Source organism: Solanum verrucosum, unplaced genomic scaffold (genome assembly GCF_900185275.1).
Source record: "Solanum verrucosum unplaced genomic scaffold, falcon-dt-bn FXZP01000238.1, whole genome shotgun sequence".
Taxonomy (NCBI): domain Eukaryota; kingdom Viridiplantae; phylum Streptophyta; class Magnoliopsida; order Solanales; family Solanaceae; genus Solanum; species Solanum verrucosum.
This window is the reverse complement of record NW_026020630.1, coordinates 1398573-1417361: the sequence shown is the minus strand read 5'-3', so window position 1 is coordinate 1417361 and position 18789 is coordinate 1398573. Positions and strand designations below refer to the sequence as shown.

General features: G+C 28.5%; 2 protein-coding genes across 3 annotated transcripts; both read right to left on the bottom strand.

Annotated features, from left to right (window-relative positions):
• Positions 1-1971: 1971 nt before the first annotated feature.
• On the bottom strand, positions 1972-8807 carry LOC125811620 (probable xyloglucan endotransglucosylase/hydrolase protein 26). Of its 2 annotated transcripts, XM_049491142.1 has the most exons (5): positions 8587-8777; positions 8166-8266; positions 7870-8063; positions 7520-7647; positions 1972-2263 (listed from the first exon to the last, which is right to left on the bottom strand). In XM_049491142.1, the coding sequence occupies exons 1-5, from the start codon at positions 8756-8758 to the stop codon at positions 1983-1985; spliced, it is 876 nt and encodes a 291-aa protein (XP_049347099.1). In that variant the 5' UTR covers positions 8759-8777; the 3' UTR covers positions 1972-1982. The 2 variants fall into 2 exon arrangements, with proteins under 2 accessions (XP_049347099.1, XP_049347100.1); XM_049491143.1 differs by lacking the exon at positions 1972-2263 and having other exon boundaries at positions 7239-7647; positions 8587-8807.
• A 6267-nt stretch (positions 8808-15074) lies between these two features.
• Positions 15075-18279, bottom strand: LOC125811664 (protein SPEAR1-like). Its single transcript, XM_049491189.1, has 5 exons — positions 18044-18279; positions 17530-17628; positions 16336-16403; positions 16096-16180; positions 15075-15344 (listed from the first exon to the last, which is right to left on the bottom strand). The coding sequence occupies exons 1-5, from the start codon at positions 18263-18265 to the stop codon at positions 15228-15230; spliced, it is 591 nt and encodes a 196-aa protein (XP_049347146.1). The 5' UTR covers positions 18266-18279; the 3' UTR covers positions 15075-15227.
• Positions 18280-18789: the final 510 nt, after the last annotated feature.

Genomic DNA, 18789 nt, shown 5'->3' with positions numbered 1-18789 from the left:
GTGCATTAGACTAATGGAAAGACTCGACTTGGCCGGCTGACCGACATATGGTTTTATTTTGTTTATTCGATTATTCAGAATTTACTGACTTGACTAATTTAAATTCGTATGGAATATGATTTATATTAGAAGAAGAATTTTGTTTTCTCATTTTCGTGTGTAATCATAGAGAAAAATGATTTGTATTGTTATATATATGTTGTGTATTGAACAGATTATGTGATGCATTTTTCTTTTTTGTTATTTCAAAAAAGAATAATAATATCTTTTTTTGTAAAAAAATAGTTCAACTTAAAATTTCATATCTTACAAGATGATTTATAATTATACAAATATATTTATAATTTTTTTTTTAATTTTAGAACACAAATTTCAGAAGTTTATTTACTATAAAAAGCACACGTGCTTTCCCAAAAATACCAATGGAAATAATCTATGTATTATCTTATGGAAGATAAAAGATGAAATAATGTATCTGAATAACTAAATCATACGTAACTAATTAATAATTATAATATTATTAATACCCGCATAACTCTAATCATAAATAAAACGACACCTTATTTTAAAAATGTTTTGCTAGATATTGACTTTGAATATATTCATAAGGGTTCATTACTATGGTTTTTTTTTAAAAAAGGTTTTCCTATTACAAAACCAGGTGTTGTTTCTAATAAAAAATTCTTGGAATTTAATTACAATGGGAAAAAATGATTTTTATTACGGGGAAAATCATTAAATTATGTTTAAAAAATTATTGAACAAATTATAAAGAGAATTCTAGAAAAGAAGATCTTTCCTTTGCAAAAGTCCAACGTGAACAAGGCATTTGAACGTTGAATTATTTTAGCAACAATAATATCTTTAACTAATTGACATCATCTTGCCGTTCTTCAATTTTGGTTGTGCATAAATATACATTTAAAATGTTAAAAGGTGAACAAGAAGACACATATATTCTATATGACATAATACATGTAGCGTCATGTAAGATGTCGCGTAAGACACAAATTGTTAAGTAGGACGTGTGTTTCTACTTGTTCAACTCTACACAAATTTAAGTATCTACTTGTTCATACCTATAGTTGAAGGACTTAGATATCTGCCAATAGTTAAATGACATGTTTATATATAATGATATTTTTAAAGAATTTATACCACTAGACAAAGCGTCTAACGATCTTTTATTAATAATAAAATAAAACCCTCAACGTAAATAAATACCAATTAAGGGACCTAGATTTTATCTTCCTAATCTTAATGAGGTAGTTAGAAATGTAGAATTATTTTCCACTTTGAGATTGCTTTAAATCCTTAGTACAAGCCATTTTGGGCCAAAATTAATGGATGGATATTGAACAATTAACTCGGTATAATTCATGTATATTTTATGTATATCGATTAAGAATAAGTAAACAATGAATCCGATCAACTATTTGTGTAAAGATTCCACAACACATTTTAAAGTAGTCGATATATGATCCTTTCACATAAAAAAAAAACGAGCGTGAATAGATTAATAGAAACAAACAATTTTACCTCAAAAAAGAACAAATAAGAAAAACATACGCAAAATGTTGAAGTTCAAAGAAACATTGAAAATAATCTGATACAACGATATTTTAGTCAATGGATTTTATAAATGAATAAAAATAGGACATCTTTCTACTCTGAGTAATAATCATGTAAAAATTTCGAATAAAACAAATCAAGTTTTTTCTTTTTATTATAAAGAATAAAGTACATGAATATAATAAGATCAACTCAACAAGATCTTATTCAATATAACAACATTGTAAAAATAAAAGTAAAACAAATATAATCAAAATGTTCAAGACCAAAAAAAAATTAAAAATAACTTATTCCCGAAAAGAGAATAATAACCATTAAGAAATGTGGTTTTCATTACTGCTTCGACAGAGTCAAAACAATTTTCTTTCTTTCTTTAGGTAGTGAAGTCACTCTGATTTGTTTATGTCCTTCTAGTATTGTGGCAATGAGCACTCAATAGGCATAACTCCTTTGAATCTTTTCGCATCTTTGCAATAATCATAGATCATATACTTACTCCTCATTGAGTTCATTTGACCAAGTTTATTTGCACTCAATTTATTGTATAGAGGTGAACTCCACCAATTGGTTTTTGTAGGAATTGCACATTGGGAAATACTCATTGGTCCATTCCAATAACAAGCTCTTGGCCTAAATTTTCTATAAGTTGCAATAAATGGTGCATTTGTCCAATCAATTTTAACAAGACCACCTCTTGTTGCCCAATCATCAGCATTCCATAGACTAGTGTAGACTCCCATTCCTTGTTTGTTTGGGAATGAAATTCCTTTGGCTTGATAGTTTCTAAATACCCTAATTGGAATACTATTAATATACCATCTGAAAAAAAAAATTACAAACATTGCCACATTAAATTTCAAGAAATTGTCTAGTTTCCTGTGTTTGGTATGACAGAAGTCATTCTCGATACGACATAATTCATTCTCGGAAAATATTTAGAGTGTTTAGTTGGAGAGTGAAATATCTTTCAAAAGTGGCATTTACTATTAAAGATTGATTATTTGTACTATTATTATTACTACTAGTATATCTGTTTTAATTTCTGTGACGGTGTTTGGTTAGACATGAAGTTTAAGAAAGACATTTTTTTTCTGAAACTTGTGGTAAAAAACAAGTGACAAATATTTGTGCGGCTATAAGTCATCTTGTTACGAGTAAAATCAGAAGTTTAAATAAGAGCGTATGGTATTCTTTTTAGGATAGACTAAAAAGGAGAAGTATGATACATAAATTGAACAAATAAAGTTGTATTATTATAGAGGATAGTGTTTTGATGAAATTAAGAGTTGACACTACATCAAAAATGATCATTAGCGGCACTTAATTCTTAATTGCCGCTAAATATGTATTTTTAACGGCAATTAGCACTCTTTATATATGTCCCTAAAGCCTTTAGCGATATTGGTTCTAATGGCACTTAACTAATGCCGGTAAAGACTTTAGCACTCTTTATTAATGTCAATATCTATCGCCGCTAAAAGTTATTCTTGTTGTAGTGTGGTTAAACCAATATAAAGTTAAAAGTTGAGATAATCGCAAAGGAAAATATATTTGAAATTTATAGATAATAAAGGTAGTCGTTGGAGATATTTTAGTTGATAGGTAAGACGGTATTTTATATAATAATGAAAGGAAGTTATCTAAAAAGACCGACTTACACGACAGTATTGGGATTCCAATGAATGGTATAGTTGTGAAAATCAGCAGTTGGATCAAACCAAGGGTAAAATTGTTGCTCCCTGTTTCCAACACCTTGGGTGTAAATATTTGTGTGTATAATATAAGGTTGTCCTGATATATTTCCTAAAAACTCGAAATCGATTTCATCATGTTTGGTACCGGTAGAAGATAGCTGTCATGATAAATTAAAAAAATATTATTACACAAAAAATGTAATTTACATCTTACTATATATTATTAGTGCATAAAATTTAAAGTTGGTTAATTTTGTCACGTTATATAAGTATACTTACGTAGTATGTTGTGACAGTTCCAGCAGAGTTATTAGGTACCAACTTGATAAGCATTTCAAAACTACCAAAAAGAAATGATCTTTTTGATTGAGCACCAGAGCCTGGAATTTAAATTAAAAAGTCAGAGACGGATCTAGAGCAAATTCTATAAGTATTGTGACAACTATTTTCAAATTGTGTACACATATGTGTAAATTTCAAGATATATATATAATCATATCACACTCATTTTGAACCATTTGTATTCAGATTCTGAATCCATCTCTACCTAGAACAGTCATTATCGAAGCAGGGGTGTGGTTAGTTGGTTGTTAAGACTATACCCAATTGAATCTCCTTCGCCAAAAAAAATTACACTATATAAATAGGTTAATTTTTTTTATTGTATATAAACTATTGAATCGCGTCAACATAAATAGAAAAATTTAGTACAGTGGTAAAGGGGTTCTAAAATTATTTTTGGTCCTAGATTCAGATTCCAAATATAACATTCTTTTATTTTTGGGATTCCCATCATATATATAAATTTCCGGCTCCGCTACTGAATTTGAAAAATTGAAAAAAATTAAAACTTATACCTGCAGATTTATCAAGAACAAGTTGAAGATCATCCCCTAGAAGTTTACAATGATGAGCACCCCAATTAACATACATGCTACTTGATGTCATCCCAATGACTACATATGAATGAAACAATGCAATTGTTGCAATAATCATCAAAACCAATGAATTAAAATCTATGAGTTTTGCCATCTTAAAATTATTTTTTGTGATCACACTTTTTTCTTCACTTGGAAATTGTACATTTTGCTATTAGACTATGGTGGATTTATATAGCATAATTTTATTTTATTTTTTAAAAAAAAACTTTGAATTAGTATGTGTAATTTATGTATTTTGTACTGCTGACCATGTCTGAGGTTGACATTCTAACTAATACCAAGTAGATGCAGTTGACAATTAATCAAGAAATTTGGTTACATGTATGTTGCATTTGTTAGTGTTTGAACAATTTTTTAAATTGATGATTGAAATTTATGGTTACAAGTTATTTAAATTGAAATTTAATAAATATGTCTTGTATTTTGGGAGACAACTTTTACTTGATGATTGACATTTATTGTTACACTATTTTACAAAAGCATGATGATATTTTTGATGGAGTGCGGGCCGATGAGAAGATGTAAAAAATAATAATTAAGAAATGACAAGTTTTTGAAAAAAGTGCATTTTACACTTTTACGTGCATTTCATATATTGAGATGTAGGAGAAAAATGAACTTTCATTATTATAAGGCATATTAAAAATTTAAATGGTACGCACATTTTTGGTTTGATGAGGATGTCACTCAAAAGATAAATTCATAAGAGTTTATTAGATCACAATGGACTATACATGTCACATGGGTCGTGAAATTGGAATTTGTACATAGGGGGCGGAGCAAGAAGTTTGGATACAGTTTGATTGAATTCAATAGCTTTTGCTTAAACAATATATTTTTATTTAAACAATTTTAAAATACGTACAAATATGAAATTTAGAACCCGATTTTCCCACTTGAAGTCGTCACTTTAAAATTTAGTTATGATTCCACCTCTGTCTATACATATGACCTTTGAAGATCTTGTTGTGTGTTGACATACTTATTCCGTCTCAAATTATTTGTTCAGTTTCATTAATTTTGTCTTGAACTTTTAAAATAGCAAATAATTTGAGATTCCAATTTTTAAAAATTACGACAATGAATAATTTAAAACGGAAAAAGTACTAAATACTCATATTACCTAACTAGCTTGTTAAGTTCTTCCCTAGCTATGACACATTATTTTGAAAATGTATAGATAATTGGAATTTTGAGTTTTGAATAAATGAGAAGTGATCAACTCTACAAGGACTTCATAATTATATTAGGTCTAATTGATTAATTAATTAATTAAGACGTGCAGGCCTTAAAATGTTATTCTTTGAATTGATAGAACTATATAATATAAATAGTTTAGCCTATGAGAATATTGATCCTAAGGTGTGTCGTACTCCTAAATACTTCGATTGTCTACCTCTACTTTATGTTTATGAATTCGTCTCGATTGCTTGAGAGTATGAGATATTGATACAAAGATAAAACTTAAAAAAATAAAATTGAACATAACTTTTCAAAATGTATTCTACTCATTTTAAGAAAAGACATAAAACATGCACTTATATTCCCAAGTTCTAAAAGCTATCAAGAATATTCAATCATACGGAACAAATATACTTGTTATAATTAATCTTGTATACGAAGAAAATTTCTCAATATCGTTCACTATTAGTCAAACCAAGACCACCCATATTTCAACCAAACAAAATCGGAAAAAGAAAAGGGAGAATGATAGATATGAATTAGTTGTGGGTCCTAAATAAATGTGTTTTAAAATTTTATTTTGGAAAAACTATCTTATTAGACATACATTTATATCATATATACTAATCTTATCTATAATTTCAAATAATAACGTACCTTATCACTAATTAAGAGTTTCCTATCATATATTGAGAAAGATACAACTAGACAAATGTATTTTTGCTACCATATACACTAAAATAGTGAGAGAGGCGAGCGAGATGGTTATGTATATTATATACATGTGAATCACAATAGATACATACTACATACATGTACTTGTATGTACACTATCTGGTGTGATTCATATTTATCTTGAATACATAACCATCTCGCTTGCCTCCCTACCTCCCCATCTCACTCAATTATTTGTATGTATCTGGTGTGATTCGCATGTATAGGAGAGTGGCGAGCGACATGGGAAGGAGGCGAGTGTGTTATGTATCCCAGATACATGCGACTCCACTTGGATACAATGTATCTACAACAAATTACACCTAATTTTGATACGATGTATCCCGAGATACATGTATCTGGATGCACCAAAATCTTATAAAAAAATTGTAATATTATAAACTAGAGTGTATCTAAGTAATTAACTCATACTAATGAAATTTTGGTAAGTTTCACTTTTATTTATTTTATAGAATACAAAAAAATTGGAACAAGTTTTGAAATATTAAAATAGCCCAACGATCATATTTTGGATTAAAAAGAGGCCTGAAGCTATTTTGGGCCAAATTTGATGGATAGATATTGAAGGATTAACCTGAATAGATATACACTCAACCGCATAAACTTAAAATAACCTAAAGATGTATAATATATGTATAATTTATATATAATTTTTATATATACATATAAGAAAAACATAATCAAAATGCTAAAGTTCATAGAAACATTGAAAATAATTTGATACGATAGTGTGATTCAATTATTCTTATTGTATAACTATGTTGTGCAAATTTTATAAATGAATACAGATAGATAATCTTTTTATCTGAGTAATACTTATGTAAAAATTCCGAATAAAAACAATATGTTTTTTTACTTTAAGGAATAAAATACATAATAATATCAACTCAACAAGATCTTCTTGCTCAACACAACAAAATTATTAAAGAAAATAAATACAATACATATAACCAAAATGTTGAAGTTCAAAGAAACATTGAAACTAATTCATTCCCAAAAAAGGAGAATGATAACAATTTAGAAATATATCTTCCATTGTTGCTTCGATAGGATCGAAACAACTTCTTTTTTTTCTTCAGGTATAGTGAAGTCACTCCGATTTGTTTGTTCCCTTCTAGTATTGTGGCAATGAGCACTCAATAGGCATAACTCCCTTGAATCTTTTCACATCTTTGCAATAATCATAAATCATATTCTTGCTCCTAATTGAGATCATTTCACCAACTTTATTTGCACTCAATTTATAGTATAAAGGTGAAGTCCACCAATTGGAATTTGTTGGAATTGCACATTGTGAAATACTCATTGGTCCATTCCAATAGCAAGCTCTTGGTCTAAAATTTCTATAAGTTGCCATAAAGGGTGCATTTGTCCAATCAATTTTAACAAGACCACCTCTTGTTGCCCAATCATCAGCATTCCATAGACTAGTGTAGACTCCCATTCCTTGTTGGTTTGGGAATGGAATGCCTTTGGCTTGGTAGTTTCTAAATACCCTAATTGGAATACTATCAATGTACCATCTGAAGAAAAAAAATGTCACATCAAATTTCAAGACTGATTGGTTCTGACGACATGTCTGATATGATAAAAGTCATTTATAACATATATAAATTTCAAAAAAAAATTCTTTAAATTTTGTGCTTAGTCAGATATCAAAAGCACTAGTAGTGAGGATGGGAAAGTTTATGTGTAAACCGATTTTTTATATAATGAAAGGAAGTTGTCTAAAAAGATCGACTTACACAACAGCATTAGGGTTCCAATGAATGGTGTAATTGTGAAAAGCAGCAGTTGGATCAAACCATGGATAAAATTGTTGCTCTCTATTTCCAACACCTTGGGTGTAAATATTTGTGTGTATAATATAAGGTTGTCCTGATATATTTCCTAGAAACTCGAAATCGATTTCATCATGCTTGGTACCAGTAGAAGATAACTGTCATGATAAATTAAATTAAAGTCATTAAATAAATAACGTTCACGTCTCATTATATATTGTCATTATACAAAATTTAAAATCGATTACAAATATACTTACATAGTATGTTGTGACAGTTCCAGCAGAGTTGTTAGGTACCAACTTGAGAAGCATTTCAAAGCTACCAAAGAGAAATGAATTTTTTGATTGAGCACCAGAGCCTGAAGTTGAATTAAACCATAATAATTAGTAAACTCGAAAAATTTAAATTCTATAATTTTTCTCAATAAAATATAAATGTTATTTTTTATTTGCTCGATCGCTTTTCACTTTGGACTTATAGGTTTAGAGCTGAATATTCTAGAGCATGTTCCGTAGGTTCATCTGAATCTGTTAATTTTCATATAAGCTACGTACATAGACATATCCAAAAAAAAAAAGTGATTCTATGCATAGTATACAAAATTACGTCCATATGATATTCTATGCGTAATATACAAAAAATTACTATATATTTATCACCAAAAAAATTGTAACTTGCCTGCAGATTTATCAAGAACAAGTTGAAGATCATCCCCTATAAGTTTACAATGATGAGCACCCCAATTGACATACATGCTACTTGATGTCCATCCATTGACTAAATATGAATGAAATGTAATTGTTGCAATAATCATCAAAACCAAGGAATTAAAATCTATGATTTTTGCCATCTTTAATTAATTCTTGTGATCACACACACCTTTTTTTTTGTGAGTGATCACACTTGGAAATTGTATATTTTCTTTTAGGCTATGTAGGGTTTATATAGCCAAAATTAAAAAAAAAAAGACCTTTTCAATTACTATATTGTAAACTTGTTTTTATGAATTTTGTGCTGACCATGTTTTGAAGTTGACATTCCAAAATACCGTGTGGGTGTAGTTGGCAAATTAATCAAGAAATTTGGTTACATGTATGTTGTATTTAATTTGTTGGTTTTTTAGCAAGAAAAAAAAAGAATATATGTGATGATAATTGAAGTTTAATATAGTATTTTAGGAGACCACTTTTACTTGATGATTGACATTTATGGTTACACTATTATTGAAAAAAGTTTTGTGACATTTATGACAGAGCGCCAACGAATGAGAACATGTAAAAAAAAAAGAGAGAAAGAAATGACAAGTTTTTGAAGAAGGTACATTTTACACCTTTAGTGAATTTCGTATATTGAAATGTGAGAAAATTGTGAAGAACTTTAATTATAAGGTTTATGAAAAATTCAAATGGTATGTGCACTTTTGGTTTGATCATTCGAAAGATAAATTCATAAGAGTTTTTTGGACCACAATGAGTCGTAAAATTGGAATTTGTACATAGGGACAAAGCTAGAATTAGTTCGGATACGATTTGATCGAATCCAATAAATTTTGCTCAAATAATATATATGTATTAACAACTTTTAAAATATGTACAAATATGAAATGTAAAACCTAATTTTACCACTTGATATATAAAGTCGTCGCTCTAAGATTTAGTTATGATAATATAGTAGAAATTTTGGCTCCACCTCTGTTAGTATATTTGAGTTTTTAGGATCCTGTTGTGTGTTGACATACTCCCTCCGTTTAAAATTATCTATCGTGTTTTTCTTGTACGTGCTCTTTAGAAAGATATCAATAAGGAGGGAATTTTGACTATTGTACCCTTATTTATATCTCAAAATAATTTATCTTCATATACTTACTCTATTGAGGTGTTTGTAGTCTTTAAGAACAACTACGACCAAGAATAAAATGGAAAAAAGTTAACTTTTGTCTTAAACTTTTAAAATAACAAATAATTTAAGATATCTATTTTTAAAAATTACGACAGATAATTTAAAAAGAAAGTACTAAATACATATTTTATCTAATTAATAACTAGCTTGTGTAGGTCTTCCCCAGTTATGACACAATTTTTAAAATGTATAGAGTTGGAATTTTGAGTTTTGAATGACGTGCATGAGACTAAAATATGAGAAATAATATTTGGTGAAATTAATTAATTAATTAATTAATTAATTAAGACGTGCAGACCTTAATTAACGACATTTTTTGAATTGATAGAACTCTATAAATTGTTATGTTAGCCAATGAGTGTACTGAGCCCACGGTGCGTCGAACCCTAAATACTTCGATAGTCTATTTCTACTTTATATTTATAAACTCGTTTCGCTAGTTTGAGAGTGTAAGATATTGTTACAAAGATAAATTTTGAAAATTTATTTTTTGAACACGCCTTCTCATCTTCTTTTCTATTATGATTTTACTCTATACTTTCACTTTTAAGCACCATTGTCAAATATTCACAATTTTTCTATAGTATGATAGGGATTACGATCTCTTCCTGGGATTAAAACTTAGCCACATCATTCATATTCGTTGTTTACACCAAACACACTAATGCATGACATGTGTCAATGTATATAATCTCTCACAATATCGATTGTTAATCATGGTTGATGTATAAATTATCATCACTCTTTAAGGTTAAATTAATTTATTTGGTTTAAATATCGAGTGAGAGTAAATTCTTACTTATCGGCCTTTTGAAGTAGTACTTCTAAATTTCACACTTTTTTGGGTATAATTTTACAATTTTGCTTTTAAATTTGTTTTTCAACATGGTTAAGTGGTGTTGAAATTTTTTTAAAACTTGTGGTGTAATATATGCATATATATATTATTATTTTATTAAGAATAAAAGAAGAAGTTTAAAATTAAATTATTTTTGAATTAAAAAGGTGTCATTTGGGACCGATTTTAAAAGAAAAAACATGTAATATAAATTGAGACGGAGGAATATTGTCCTTTGAATTGGGCTACTAAAATCTTCATATCGTTCTTCTTAAAAGTGGCCCAACCTAAATGATACCTAAGGAGAATACATGTTGAATTTAAAGGCCCAATTTACAAGCCCACCTACTATACACTAGATTTATTCATAAATAGTATAATAATTAAGCAGCATCGAGTATCAACTGATAGTACCTGTATTAGAGTCTGACTATATTCAGATCATTCATTGCAAGGCCCATTCTGTGGGCAGCGCTTCTAACAAGTTTTTTTTATTTTTCATATTCAAGACTCAAACTCGAGACCTTTAATCAAGCATGAAAAAACCCCAACCAACCTATCACAATCCATGTTAGTGACAAACAATCACATGATTGAGACATTATATTTTTAAAATCAGGAGAAAAGAATAAGTTAAGTGTTAAACATCTAAAAAGTTGAACCCATAAAATTTAAATTTTATATTTTCTTTGCATCGTAATGAAGATGTTGTCAACAACGAAAAAATATTGATTGTTTACATAGAGGGGAGGAGAAAATATTAAGCTTATAAGTTTTGGACAACATATACATACCATCAAAACTTTTTATAATAACGTTCTTTGTTCTGGCTTTTTTAAATTTTTATAACATATTGTTATTATAAAAAACATATAATATAATATGACACGAAATGTTAATTTTATAAAAAAATATATTTGTTATAATAAATAATATTATAAAAAATGACTATTATAAAAAAATATGATTTCTTTTAAATGATTAAAGAGGAGAAATTTACATTCTTGTTATCTTCTCTAAGTCAGCATATGTATTAGTATCTCGCCATCTGTTTCGAAAAATGAGTACATATAATAATTATATATATAGTAGTAGTATACAGCTCACGCAAATCTTGTGAAATTGATTTTCTCATTCATGACATCGAAGAATATTATGAAATCCCAACTTAAGATAAGAAGTCTCATATCAAAAAATATACAAGAGATGTAAGGTATATAAGTAAATCTTACCAACTAGTGATACATTTTAAGGTTGTGCGGGCCTAGGTCCAGAGTGAATAATATTACTGACAGACTGAGGCGTTACAAATATATATAGGGATGTCGGGTTGGCGAAGATTCTTTCGTCCTTAATATGAAATTTAGTATTCGAGTTTTTGAGAATGAAAAAATTTATCTTAAAAGCGTTGACTTAAGAAATGGACCCTGCAATACGTGAATTCGAATCACAAGAATCTAACGACGTGACAAACATTGAGATTGTATTTCCAATATATATCTATATTTTCAAAAAGAGAAAATATGAAATATACGTAGCTATATTTGTGTTGATACATATTTTATATCGTGTTAATATCCGTCTGAATATAATTTTTTCACTAATACAACTATATATGTCTAATGCAACTTTTCCACCTGATACAATAATTTGTAAATTCGCAAACTATAGCTACGTTTCATGATTACACTCTAAACTATAGCTATATATGATATATTTTTTTTTCAATTTTAGTCCAATCTTAAAAACAAAATACATATATAGTGATTTTGTAACAAATTATTTTAATTGAAGGCATGGAAATGACAAGTGTTGACCAAATCCGACATGTTACTATGTAAATATAATTAATTATGTGCAACATGGAACTAACTTTAGTCAATTACATATCACAATCAGAACTCACATTAATTAGCAAATTTAAATGCCTGACAGACCATTAAGGGTTGTGATCTTAATTACCTGGTCCAAATCAAGAATTATTGGTTGTTTATTAATTTCTTGAGTGTAATAGGATATGTGGAATCTCATCCTTAAGTTGAATAAAAAAAAAATTAGTTAAAAGGTTTTGGGTTCGAATATGTCTGGTATAGAGTCGTCTTTCTTAGGAAGTGTTTTACTTTTGATGTGAGAGTTTTTTACGCATATATGAATTTAGTTTGAATCTAATGCAGTTATCGAATACCGACGCAAACATGTATTCCTATTTTCTTCAATTAGAAAAAGATTTTTTAATAGAAAACTCTTTCTCCTTTAGTATTCATACACTAAGTGAACATGAATTAATTAAGTAAAAATTACATAAATCTCACAGTGTTAAGAGATAATTAGATCATATTCCTATTCTTTTTCAAATTACAAAAATTCCTTAAAATTATATGATCTTAGATACATCAGAAAATCTACGGATAGATAACTCATGAATTGCGAATAATACATTACTTAATGAGAGGGATGTATCCAAGAGGAAATAAGAATATATCCGAAAGGGAACATGAATTTATCCGGAAGAGGATATGAATATATCCAACCAGTGAATTTTGAATACCGAGTAGATAAAATTTTAAAAAAATTGTATTATCGCAATAAAGACCGATACTACATATCACAATCTATATGGAATAACTTAACACTCTCACTCTTATTCACATATGTTGACGGAAGTGTGAACAATATAAAATGAGAATTTAGTATCGAGTAAATAAAAAATTGAGATGTACATGATTTGACACAATAAACCTTGAACCTAATGCAAAAGCTATAGCTCATTAAGCAGGAATTATCTAAGATCAGGACATGAAGTGGAAACAATCCAAAAATATTCTTAATATAATGTGATATTATTCATATTGAATTAAGCATGCGTATAATATATCATTAACAGTATCCAATACATATAAATAGCTCGTTATTTTTGTAAATTATCATTGTGAAATTTTATTCGTACACTGTATAATCACCAGAAGTGGAAAATTGTGTTCAAGGGCCCATATATCAGATGCAAAATCTAATCTAATTCTAGTTATAAGTCAAGATATAAAGATTGTTTTTTTCCAAAAGCCAATTAAAGTATTTCATGAATTCAACTATATATCATAATGAATAAGGTACAATTTTCTTTAAACTTATCTTTTCCAATAGTGACTATCATAGGATATATAATTAGCATCTTGACATTATTAACCTTATAATTGATATATGTTTTCAATTATGACCATTTTCATACATTGTACCAAATCAAAAAACATCTCAACACCAAAAAAAGTCCATAAAGATGCATACAAAAAATGAGGAAATCAAACAAAAAATTGTTCCCTTTTTTTTATTACCTAATGGGGAAGAATATTGATTTTCAACATAGCACCAAATTAGTCTATCTATCCACTTGAATTTTATGTTCCCCATATACCTTCTTTTATAAAGTTGAATACTGTTTAATAAAAGTGGTTTATTGATGATAGAAAACATACTGTAATCATGATTCTAACTTGAGTACTTGTACTTATTTGCTGATGCGGAATTAGGATTTGAATTATATGAATTTAAAATTTAAGAATAATAATATCAGGTGTTAGTATATATTTGATGAATTTTGTTATTAGAAATACAAAATGTGAACTAAAGTTACTATATCTGGTTGAATCCGTACATCAGTTTCTAGCTCTATCTCTGCTTATTCACAACAACAAAAAAGAAGAAGGAAGGAAACTCAAATAATATACCATCAAACTATTTATTAGAAATGACTCATTCATGCATGCTACTATTTGTTAATAATTGAGCATATTTATGTCATCACCCTAATAACTAAAATAGCCAATTTTGAAAAATCATAATTGAATATGTGTCATTCATTAAAATGGTTCAAATATTAACAGATGATACGAATGTATGAGATGCTTTTTTTACTTCATATACCCCCAATGATATGAGATTATTTGCTTCATATGACCTTTTTTGAAGATATTATTGAATTATGTCTATGTTAACTCAGTGCACTAAATTTCTACTTTAAAATATAAAAATAGCGTTTACAGACCATTTTTTTTAAATAGCCCTTTTCATAGTATTGCAAATTCCACAAAAATAATTTCATGACAATATTCTAAAGTTTCATCCATAGAATCTGAAGTTCTATAATAATGATTATTTCTCCGTTATAAAAACCGAAAAAAGTGATTATTTGTGAAATTCACCCCTTTAAAAGAAATTTAGATGAATTCTTTTTCTTTTTCAAGACAAATTAATTTAAACTAATAAACAACTCTCATAATTTAAATAGTAGCCACAAAAAGGATCATTTGTACAATTTCCCTCCATTGCAATGGAATTATGACACATCCCATGGATATTGTTTTCCAATTATTTTTTTAATGGAAAATCAATTTCCTTCAATTACACTTGTTGCCTTTTCTAATAATAAAAAAAGACTAGTGAATTTCAATAAGTTGCTCATAATAAATTTGTGCAACATTTGCAAAATACAAACCAAAGGGTGCTCTCTATTTTTTTTTTAAAAAACACTATTAACTAATTAGTATTCATGAGATATATTCAAATCCATAGTAATAATAGTAGTAAATCAAAGGGAAAGTCTGAGCTCCAAATCTAAATCTTGACTGCCATTTGATTCAGAATTTTGACTATTTGAACCAATAGAGTCACTTCTATCTTTCTTTCTCCTCCTTTCCATTGAATCCTATAAAATAAAATAACCAAAAAAAAATAAAAAATTACAATCAATTTTATTATTTCATTGATATTAACTTAATTGCAACATCAAGGATTGTGCTGAGATAAAATCCACAAATAACCACTTTGTTACTCGTGTAATTGAAATGTAGCATGTTATGGAGTTTCAAATTTCACACGTAAATTTAAGGATATTGTCATGCATAAAGGTTTATATGTGATAATTGAAACTCTATGACGATACCAACATGGGTTGTGGTACACTGGTGGGAGTGTTTCACCCTTAACCAGAGGTCTCGGGTTCGAGCCCTGGGTATGGAGAAAATCCTGTTGGGAGAACCACCCTCGTATGGGCCCTGCAGTGCGTGATCTAAATTTAGTCGGAGCTCCAATGTGGGCTCTGGACACCGGGTGAGAAACCAAAAACCTTCCACGATTCCACTCTCACTATCAGAAAAATCGTTCATTTCAAATAGACGATATCACATCAGAATTTGGCTCGTCGATAAGGATTTTTTATTTAAAAAAGTTGTCAGGAACTTTACCGACAAGTCACATTCTGACGAAATCCGTCAAAAAAGGAGATTGTCTACTAGTGCCTTAATTAGAGGTGTTGAATTTGAGCTCTCAAAATAAAAAATAAATAAAATCTTGTGCTTCCCCTTTAATGAGTTTTATGTGGTGTAAATCTGAATTAACAAAAAAAAAAAACATGCAAATTGTGCCACATGGAATTAATAAAGTAGCAAGTAAAATACCTCTATTTGCATGTTGTGGTGATGTCTAGTCATATTAGGTTGAGCATACACTTGAGGATCATGCACTGTGCCAGGATGCCATGTACTGAATTTAACCACAAAAGTAATTAGAATCATTTTGGTCAAGTACAATTGACAATATTTTATGGAGATTAATAAGTAAATTGTGAGATCAACAGTTCAAATTGTTCATTAATTTATTAATATTCCTTGATTGTGAAATAAGCAATAATTAAGTACCTTGGTCTAGAACTAGGCTGAGAATCTCCATATCTGATATTTGCTCCATCAATGCCACTCATTCCCATCTGAAAAAAATTGAGATGAAGTGAAAAGGCAATAAAAATAGCAGTCCGATATACAAAACATTTCATATTTACATAGGGTTTGGGGAATAGTCGTATCACAAGGGTTGTTATGCAGACAACATATTGATTATTTTCACAGCTCAAACATGGGACCTATAGATCACATACAGATAACTACAAGGAAATAATACTCTCTACATTTCAATTTATGTCTCTTACACTTTTAATTCTATTTTTTTTTTAAAAGAAAGAATATTACTTTCGATATACAATAACTCTCTTTAAAGACTACAAGATTCAAAAGATATTTTGATACACTGAACATAGGTCACAAGATTCATTACTCTATATTACTTTCTTAAAGTTTGTGATAAGTCAAATCAAGACACATAGAATGAAGCTGTACATACGTTACAAGATTCAAAAATCGATCTTTCTTAAAATTTTGTATCCAATCAAATTAAGACACATAAAATGAAAAAGAAGGAAGTATGAAGTACCCCTAATAAAGAGGGAAAATGAAAGTAGAAGTGTATAAATCTCCTCCAAATACACATACTAGAATTATCTTTCACAATTTACTCATTTAAAGAGGTACAACGGTCCGAGCGACCAGACTTAACATAAATGTAGCCACTAGAGCCATTCTAAAAAGGGAGAAATTAGCACTACTTGGTGAAACAGGTTCTTTTAGAATCAATTTGCTTATATATTTGCTACAAAATTAGTGGTCAATTTTTCTATATACTGTATGGAAAAGTTTATGAAAAGAAAGATCTTTCTTATGTTCAAAGAGTTTCCAAGAAAAAAAAAATCTCTTTTACAAAATGTAGAAATCTAAGTATGTATATCTAGGGTAATATGGATTAATTATCACATAATAATTCAGAATTTTTTTTATTAATAACACTAAGATCAGTATTTCTCTTTTAAGATAAAGTAAGAGTGAATTCAAGACAATCACAAAAAAAAAATGATCTAGACATATGGACAAGAAGTACATAATGTTTTGGGACATCTTCCCACATTATTGGAAGGATAAATTTTTATTTTAAAAAAAAAACAAACTTTGAGATCCTAAAGAAAAATAGTTCATATATCCAATAAATATATTTCAACTGCATACCATAATGCCTTGGTGGTTGGGAAAACCATAAGTAGAAGAAGTTGTTGAGTATGAAAAAGATGAAGATGATGAATATGTTGCTTGTAGTCTCATATCCTCCTGCAAATATACAAAATCCACACACACACACACAAATATAAGAAAGAATTACATCAAAATCTTGAAAACTTAGAGGGTCAGTAGTCAAATTCAAAAGAAAACAAACTTAGGGGATAGGGAATACTGTAGTGGCAGATTCAAAAATTTAGACATTATGAATTTTGAATCGATAAGAAAGTGAGTTATGCTGTTATGCATATACATATAACTCTATCAAATACTACTAAGTTTTAGCCTAACATATGAACTTATTGTTAGATCTACCACTAAAATTTTTATTACACTATATATAAATAACAATCTAATACTTGTTTCTTACACATATAACTTAAAATTATTAGATCCACCACTAAAGACTTTTTTTTTGGGAAGAGATAATTAAACAAGATAATTAGAGAAAAAATAATTTAATTACCTGTGTGAGATTGTTGGCATAAGGATTATTATTGTGAAGATAATTAGCACCCATTTCACTATGCAATCTAATTTTCTCTAATTGAGCAACACCAAGTCCTCTTTGTGGTTGCTTGTTTGGTTTTTCTGAATTATTTTTCTTGCTTTTTCTTGATGATCCTGATGAAGATGATGATGATCTTTCATTTACAAAGTTTGGTTCACCAAAATAATTGCTCCCCATATTTTCTATAAAAAAAAAATTCAAGAAAATAATATTTGAAACTTTCAGAAATTTTTGAAGAAAGAAGAAAGATTCAAGAATTGAGATGATTTTTAGCACAAAATATTTGTAGCATTATAAGGCTAAAACAATTAAAGAAAGAGAGAGAGAGATCTTCAAAAGGAGTAGTTTTTTTTTAATTTAAAAAAAGATGACAATAATTGCATAGCTGGAAGAGATTGCATATAGATTTATGGAGATGATTTGATTTATCCTTATATTATTGGATTTTATACCCTTAATTATTATTATTTTAATTTCTCATTCAGTATTCAATATTTGCATTACAAATTGACTAAATCTGAATCGCACATTACAGAACCTTTTAAGAAGGGCCACGACGCTCCAAGATGATTTTTTCCAATATCAGAGGTACAAAGATAAAACCTTATACCTTTTACAATTTTTTTAATTTTTCATTCAATATCGATATTCATGAGATTTGACTATATAAGGTCTTATTTATGAAAATAACACTTCCAACG